Source organism: Phyllobates terribilis, unplaced genomic scaffold (assembly GCF_046119375.1).
Source record: "Phyllobates terribilis strain yellow unplaced genomic scaffold, ASM4611937v1 Scaffold_1__5_contigs__length_1240528914, whole genome shotgun sequence".
Lineage (NCBI taxonomy): Eukaryota > Metazoa > Chordata > Amphibia > Anura > Dendrobatidae > Phyllobates > Phyllobates terribilis.
The window spans coordinates 562,923,049-562,931,930 of NW_027362761.1; the positions used below are offsets into that span (position 1 = coordinate 562,923,049).

The 8,882-nt window shown below is 41.3% G+C and overlaps 1 protein-coding gene across 2 annotated transcripts; it reads left to right on the forward strand.

The window, feature by feature from the left end:
• Positions 1-2,513: 2,513 nt before the first annotated feature.
• Positions 2,514-4,610, forward strand: IER3IP1 (immediate early response 3 interacting protein 1). 2 transcript variants are annotated; one of them, XM_073680589.1, is made up of 3 exons: positions 2,514-2,691; positions 3,117-3,218; positions 3,296-3,353. In XM_073680589.1, the coding sequence occupies exons 1-3, from the start codon at positions 2,588-2,590 to the stop codon at positions 3,321-3,323; spliced, it is 234 nt and encodes a 77-aa protein (XP_073536690.1). In that variant the 5' UTR covers positions 2,514-2,587; the 3' UTR covers positions 3,324-3,353. The 2 variants fall into 2 exon arrangements, with proteins under 2 accessions (XP_073536690.1, XP_073536681.1); XM_073680580.1 differs by lacking the exon at positions 3,296-3,353 and adding an exon at positions 3,578-4,610 and having other exon boundaries at positions 2,525-2,678.
• Positions 4,611-8,882: the final 4,272 nt, after the last annotated feature.

Consider the following 8,882-nt stretch of genomic DNA (forward strand, 5'->3'; position numbering starts at 1 on the left):
CTTTATAAGTGGGTGATCTCTTCAAAGGAGGTCTAGGTCGGGGTCTCTATAAATAGGGGGTCAGTCTAGTTTGAGATGGTTTCTCTATAAAGGGTATCTTGTCTGGGGTTTGTATACATAGGGAGTTCCGTCTGGACGCTTTATAAATGGGGGTCATGTCTATAAATGGGGTCTTTATAAATGGAGGAGTTCAGTCTGGTTGCTTCATAAATGGGGAAGTGACTGTTTAAAGGAAATTCCCACTTCTTTTTGGAGTCAGGCATGGGGTTTATATAGATTTTGGGGGTCTAGACTGGAGTTTATATTTAGGTTGTCAGCTGTGTGTTTTGTCTTGGTATAGGGGGTCTGGTTGCCTGTTGGGGTCTGATAAAGGGGTCAAATGTAGTGTAGGCACAGCATATCACTACGAATGTTAGTTCTACTGGTGACATCTTTGGCTGCTGGACGAGACCTGACTTATAAAGGCCATACTGCCCAAATATACTGTAAGGGCACATGGACACCACAGAGAGGACTTTCCTCCATGGAGCGTTGCCTAGAAACAGTGGCCGACACTCCGACATTACATGGCCGCATGTTCTTTGGAATTGACGCAGTAGCAGCACAATTTCCCTAAATGCAGCTGATCATAGAAGACCGATTGCCGAGCCGGATTCATGAGGTTAGGCCATGTTCACACGCTCAGTGTTTGGTCAGTATTTTACATCCGTATTTGTAAGCCTAAACCAGGACTTGCACTTTTCCTCTGATTGTTTTTCTCCTGATTTTGGCTTACAAATACTGATGTCAAATACTGACCAAATACTGAACGTGTGAACGTGGCCTTATAGTGATAAAAACTTCTTATTCTGGTGATATAAAGGTAATTAAAATATCACACATTTATGGCACAGGGATAGTGTGAGCTGACACTGCTGCAACAACCAGGATAGGAGATAACTCCGATCCTGGTTACTGAAATCCTCAGACGCTGCGGTCAGAAGTGACAATGGCATCTAAGCAGTTAGTTCTAATTTCCCATCAGTGCCCCCATAATCACATCATCAGGCTGAGGAATTGTCATGGCAACCAGTGACTTAAAGGATTATTTCCAAAATATGAAGTTATCTATAAGAAAGCGGAGGACAAGTTCATGATCTGACATCTTGGACCCCCCAGTTATACTGGGAACGGGGCTCTGGACCAGAACCCCGTCTATGGGATTTCCGGATATATCGAGTGCTGCACTCGGCTTTCTCCAGCAGTCCCATAGACAATGGATGGAGCCATGGCGGAGCGTGCGCATCATGGAGACCAGTAATCAGGTTCCATTTGGACCCCCATCAATCAATAAGTTATTCACTATCTTATGGAAGCTGGATAATTTACCATCCTTAACAAAGCCCCCCAAGGTCCACCTTGTGAATTCACCAATTCGGCCCATCCAGAGGCAGCATAAGATCTAATATGCTCCCTGTCAGCAAAAACTTAGACAATAAAACATGTCAAAACAGGAATATTGGTCAGAAAAACACTACCTGGGATATTGGATCTCAGGTTAAGAAGGCATATATGCTATGTATATTCTTAAAATATTAATTCTTTATTTTTCTTTCAAAAAATTAATAAATAAAAACAAGCTTAAAAATTAAAAAAAAGGATTACGACGCCGTTTCGCCACACTTCTTCCAGGGGATGAAACGGCATCGTTGGGGTGGTAGCCCTGATACATGCAGACTTCATACTTTATGGCAATAAGAAGTAATACATGGCACTTTAAATAGATTATATTATCTATCTTAATGCAAATTACTGAAGGAAATTAACTCTAGACAGCAGAACCCTCTTTGGATAAATAGACACTTGCACTTTATTTTTTTTTGCATTTTTCAGTCATTTACTGTGCATATTCTCCTATTTAAACATCTGCATGATATCTGTGTGCTACAACTGGGTAATCCTGGCTTTTTTTAATTTTTCAAATTTAATATGAATTGTCAATAAAGAAAGAATATTTTAAGAATATATATAGCAATATCCCAGGTAGTGTTTTTCTGACCTTAGTTCTGAAGGGTTATGCTTAATTTACCATTGTGACTAAGTGTGTTTAGTAAAACAGGAATATTGCGGCGTGTTATATGAGCGATCAGTAAAGGGAAAAATACTGTATATATATATGAATTTCCATATAGTGCAAAAATAGTGAATTTATAGAAAAATACATCTTTGGTTTCGCCCTTTTTCTAACAACTTGTATAATTAAGTTGTAATTTTATTTATACACCAAAAAAAAAATCCAAAAGTTAAATTTCTGTGTTTTCTCTTTAATGTCCCATAAAACAAGCTAAAAACAATGCAGTCCCCCAACAAAAAAAGTAAATAAAAAATGGCACCTGCGCTGCAATAAGTTAGTAAAATGCAACTTTCACTGAAATTAGTGAATTCACTTTTCTAAATGATCAAGACAATAAAAAAATATGATGATGACGTCACACCACCCCTAGCATAGCGCCTTCGCGATTTTATCCATTTTGTCCCACAGCTCGGTCCGTCCCAGCTGATTCCTCCGCTAGTCGCCGCCACGTCACACAGGGAGTCCACCAACAAGATGGCGTTCACGCTGTACTCGCTCCTGCAGGCCGCTCTGCTGTGTGTGAACGCGGTGGCCGTTCTGCATGAGGAGCGGTTTCTGAGCAAAAGTGAGAGCTGCCGGTAATGGGAATTGGACGGGTAGGAAGCGGAGAAGCCTCTGAGGTTGCAGGGAGGGCAGACAAAGTCCGCTGCTACATAGTCAACTGTTAAACTACATCTCCCAGAATGCCTTAGCAGACAACTTTACTCACAGCAGTGATCTGCGGCTGCTGAGGAATTGTGGGAGTTGTAGTTTACAACACCTGGAGAGCCTGCATTTGGCTCACAGCAGTGGAAAACTACAACTCCCAGCAAGTAATGTCAGGAGTTATAGTTTGACAGCAGTTTTGAGACTTAGTGGAATTAGATTGTAATCTCCAGTGGTGTTTTTTTTTCATTTCTTCCATGATTTTTTGGCACCTGTCACTTTTGGCTGTGCTGGTGGTGACTCAATGATGAGTGTGTATGGTGCTTTATTTTCTCATGTCTGTGTCTCTGATACGCAGTTGGCTGGGGCGCCGATCAGGGGATTGGAGGTTTTGGAGAAGAACCCGGAGTCAAGTCCCAGATGATGAACCTTGTGCGCTCCGTACGGACAGTGATGAGAGGTAAACGTCACCATCTCTGAAGATTTATATCACCGGGGCGGTGTATTCACCTGAATCCCTGCGCTTTCTATGCTTAGGAGTCCAGTAGGCGGTCATACACAATGACTGGCCCCGCCCACGAGAGAGAGAGAAAAAGAGAGAGAGAGAGAAAAAGAGAGAGAGAGAGAAAAAGAGAGAGAGAGAGAGAAAAAGAGAAAGAGAGAGAAATCCGCTTTTGGCGTTTTAGCCCCGGACACTAACCGTCATGTACGAACGCCGAACCTTTAAGTTTGCTCATCTGTAGTGATACCTTGTTTTCTCCGGACAGCCCCTATAAGTCTCAGTCACCAAAACCTTCTATATTTTTTCTTCTCTTGCAGTGCCCCTAATAATCGTCAATTCGGCAACGATCGTGCTGCTCCTATTATTTGGATGAAGACTCTTGTCCTTTCTTGTGAAGGCCGACCCAGACGGATGACCCCACCACCTCAGACTGATTGTCCCCCCTCCTCCGTCTCGAACGCTGCGCCGTCTGTGCAGAGAGTTTCTGAAAGCTGATGCATTTTTCTCTTAATAATATGGATCCAACCTGAAGACTGAGACACTGGGATCTACCAATACTCTCGTGCCCACCCTCCTCACAGCCGGCAGAACGATTGGCACGCACCACACTCCTATATTTTGACTTTTTGAACTTTGTACTGGTGTCGACGGCATTTATTGTGTATGGCGGTGGTGTGCAATCTGCGGCTCTCCAGCCGTCTGCAGAACTACAACTCAGATGGTACCAGTCATAAGCCGCCATCTACGTCCATTACTATTATGTATCCGCCACCAGATTTAATAATGAAGTGTGTACCTTAGCCACGTTCACACGTTCAGTATTTGGTCAGTATTTTACATCAGTATTTATAAGCCAAAACCAGGAGTGGAACAATCAGAGGAAAAGTATAATAGAAACACGTCACCACTTCTGTATTTCTCACCCACTCCTGGTTTTGGCTTACAAATACTGATGTAAAATACCGACCAAATTCTAAACGTGGCCTTAAGGGATGACTCCCAATATATGCTGTGCTTGGCTTTTTACAGCAGTCCCATAGAGAGTAAACTGAGCAGCTGCAGTTTGTTTTAAGAAAATAAACTTTTCTTTACTCACCCTCCCCTGGTCCAGAGCTAAGTCTCCGCCGCTGCTGTCCATCCTTACTTGTGTGCATAGTGAGGGTCTCAGATGAAGTCCCTGGCAGCGACCATAGTATGCATACAAGGCCGGTGAATGTCATATGATGGTGCAGAGCTCTCCGTATACTGCTGTGCTACACACTATAGCAGCACATCGTCTTTTTGTATTTTTTTTTGTTTTGTTTTTTATGTCGATTTTGGGGGAAGAAAAATAAAAATGTATCCCAAAAACCTGTCTGAAAAAATGTGGGTTATTTAATAAAATGAACAGCTGCAAAGATCACAGAGCTGACGAAGAGGGAAACCTACATCTGTTTTTTATGTTACATTTATTTTTTTTGTTTTATTTTTCCATATCAAGATTTAAAAAGTGTATCTCAGAAATCTTGGAATTTTCACACTGGCCACTAGGACTTATACGAGGCCCACTTTCTGCTTTGTATAGATGATTTCAGCAGCCACATGTACATAGGCAGAAACAGATGGCTACTGACTCATTAACTTCAAAAGTAAGCTTTCTAGGTATGCTCTCATCTAGACTAAAACATGGTAAATGGTGGATCCTGTGTTATCAGTCATTGTACAGGAGGAGGAGGTGAGCTGTGACATCATACATTGTGAATGGTGGATCCTGTGTTATCTACTGTATATAGAGGTGTTATCAGTCATTGTACAGGAGGAGGAGAAGGTGAGCTGTGACATCTATTGTGAATGGTGAATCCTGTGTTATCTACTATATATAGAGGTGTTATCAGTCATTGTACAGGAGGGGGAGGTGAGCTGTGACATCACCTATTGTGAATGGTGGATCCTGTGTTATCTACTTTATATAGAGGTGTTATCATTATCAGTCATTGTACAGGAGGAGGAGGTAAGCTGTGATATCACCTATTGTGAATGGTGAATCCTGTGTTATCTGCTGTATATAGAGGTGTTATCAGTCATTGTACAGGAGGAGGAGGTGAGCTGTTACATCACCTATTGTGAATGGTGGATCCTGTGTTATCTACTGTATATAGAGGTGTTAACACAGGATTCAAAATAGAGTATACCTTCTCTCCCTCCTGTACAATGACTGATAACACCTCTATATACAGTAGATATAAATAAAAACACATTTGTTTGTTGTTACCTAGCACTGCTGAACGCAGAATAACGTGCAAAGGAACCATAATTGACAGTGTAAAATTGTGCAAATTCATCAAAAGTATCAGTATGGCACATAAATTTCTTTATCTTCCACTAGCTTCTCTTACCATAGTGCACCCTTATGCCATCCCTTCCCATGTAAGTGGCGCGCACTCACCCAGCTGCCCACGTGCTGTAACCGTGATTCATCAGATCATGATCCACTTCTGATGATGCCCTTTGGGGAGTGTACATGGACCAGCCAGAGAGCACACAGCCCCATACACAGCAAGCTGCCATGTTCTGCTTGTTCTGACCTCTATCATAGCCACTTGTAAATTTCTCCCCAATTTGCACCAGGATAATATTAGCTTTCTGGAAATTGGACAAGGCAGGCTAGCCTCACTGCCCACGTGTACCAATGAATCTTGGCCATCCATTTCACTGGTCACTGGTTTTACCACGGACCACCTGTAAGTAATAGTGATGAGCGAGCATGCCGGGTGCTTCACGAGTATCTTCGGCGTGCTCGTATATTAAGTTCGAGTCCCTGCGTCTGCATGATTTATGACTTTTAGTCAGCCTCAACACGTGAGGATTCCCTTACAAACAAGCAATTCCTGCATGTGTTGAGGCTGTCTTACAGCTGTAAATCATGCACACGCAGGGACTCAAACTTAATATACGAGCACGCCGAGGTAGTAATCATTGTGTACCCAAAACACCCCACAAGACCTACCGTCTACTGGGAACACCCCACAAAAACTGCCATATGCTTGAAATACCCCAGAAGACCTGCCATATACTGGGAAATCCCCATAAGACCTGCCGTATACAGGGGACACCACATCAGACCCTCCGTGTACCAAGGACACCTTACGAGATCTGTCGTATACTGGGAACACCCCACAAGACCCACAATATATTGAGAACACCCCAACATCATGAGACCTGTTGTATACCGGGGACATCTAAGACTCACCGTATACTGGGAACAGCCCACAAGACCTGCTGTATACCGGGAACAGCCCACAAGACCTTCAGTATACCGGGAACACCCCACAAGACCTGCCGTATACCCCATTTTGGAGGAGTTCCGTAGTTTAGTCATCATGATATGGCCATTGTCAGACTCAGTCAGCTCTTTACACTATTTGCTTTCTTGGAGGTTTTCTAGGATTTTGTGGCGCCCAGGAGTTTTATCTCACATCAAAAAACCCATAAAAAATAACCTTTACTAGATATCATTAAAAATTGCCTTAAGGCACACAAATACTGTATAACATAGAAATAGACATAAAATTTGTGAAAAGATGATCAAATGCTGTTAGCTCAGATGGATACATAGAAAGACATCAATCTATAGGCTATAACGTCTAACAAGACGACATGTAGTCCAGAGAGACCCAACCATTCAGAGTCTCTCACAAAAGCCTATTCTTATATAACAGTCATGGATCATAATAGCAAGATTAGCCACTAAGAGTACCGCTAGAATATATTACTCATTTATTTTGATTTAAAAAAGATCCCCGGTGGAGGTGACATCAGTACAATATAAGATGATTCCTGAATCCTCTAATTCATCTCAGCATATCACCTGTTAATGTGAATATGCTTAATAACTAGCTGCAGTTAGCAGTATAATCACAAGGTGATAGTAGTACTCCAAAATTGCAAACTAATATATAGATAAATAACTTCCCCAAGCTGGGATATAACAACAGGTTCCCTTGCAAAAAAAAAAAGGTCATATAGTATGAAGTATGCACAGATGAAGCAATACCTCCCACTACAGTTGTAGATATTTCAGATAAAGTGCATATAGAGTTAAAGTGCATAAATAGTTACTCATCTTAATAAGCAGGGATGCTGCCTTCCCAGTAAAGTACAGGGGTTCCACATTCCTCGACGTGTTTCCCCGTGTAAATAAGCTTCATCAGGAGAAAAAATGGGATGATAATGTAATTAGGTATCAAACCATCAGCAGGATACCTAATTACATTATCATCCCATTTTTTCTCCTGATGAACCTTATTTACACGGGGAAACGCGTCGAGGAATGTGGAACCCCTGTACTTTACTGGGAAGGCAGCATCCCTGCTTATTAAGATGAGTAACTATTTATGCACTTTAACTCTATATGCACTTTATCTGAAATATCTACAACTGTAGTGGGAGGTATTGCTTCATCTGTGCATACTTCATGCTATATGACCCTTTTTTTTTTTGCAAGGGAACCTGCTGTTATATCCCAGCTTGGGGAAGTTATTTATCTATATATTAGTTTGTAATTTTGGAGTACTACTATCACCTGGTGATTATACTGCTAACTGCAGCTAGTTATTAAGCATATTCACATTAACAGGTGATATGCTGAGATGAATTAGAGGATTCAGGAATCATCTTATATTGTACTGATGTCGCCTCCACCGGGGATCTTTTTTAAATCAAAATAAATGAGTAATATATTCTAGCGGTACTCTTAGTGGCTAATCTTGCTATTATGATCTATGACTGTTATATAAGAATAGGCTTTTGTGAGAGACTCTGAATGATTGGGTCTCTCTGGACTACATGTCGTCTTGTTAGACGTTATAGCCTATAGATTGATGTCTTTCTATATATCCATCTGAGCTAACAGCATTTGATCATCTTTTCACAAATTTTATGTCTATATCTATGTTATACAGTGTTTGTTTGTGTGCCTTAAGGCAATATTTTAATGATATCTAGTAAAGGTTATTTTTTATGGGTTTTTTGATGTGAGATATAATTATATACCCATGAGGTTATCCTATTTCTGTAATCTGCCCAGGAGTTTTACCAACATCTCCCTGGAGGTCTCACCCTTTTCACCCCAGAATATTGCTTTTCTCTTGCGGGGTGATCACTTTCACATCAGCATTATTGTTATTCACTTCAATTGTCAGTTCACAGATTCCGGTAAAGTCACGGCCAAAAGTTTTGAGACTGACGCAAAGTTTGAATTTCTGACGTTTTGCTGCTTCAGTTTATGTAGATCTTTTAGTTGTACGTTTCTATGGTTACAAAAGACCACATGTATACTCATTATTTTAATACAAATCATTATTATGCTTTACACACGTAATTTATCAACATGCTTATATCTCTCCAAGAGATGTAACGCTACAATATCCAGATTTACTTGCAGGGCATGCTGGTAATTGTAGTGCCACACTTGCTGGAGACACACTTATTGCTATAACTTTGTGCGTTCCACGCTTCACTTCCGCATCTGCCTATTCAATAACAACAGCACTGAAGCGTGGAACGCATCCTGTTTGCAAGGCCCGGGGTCCTCTCCAAACTGGACTGCCCTATGACTTGCCTGTGTGTAGAAAACAGTAAATT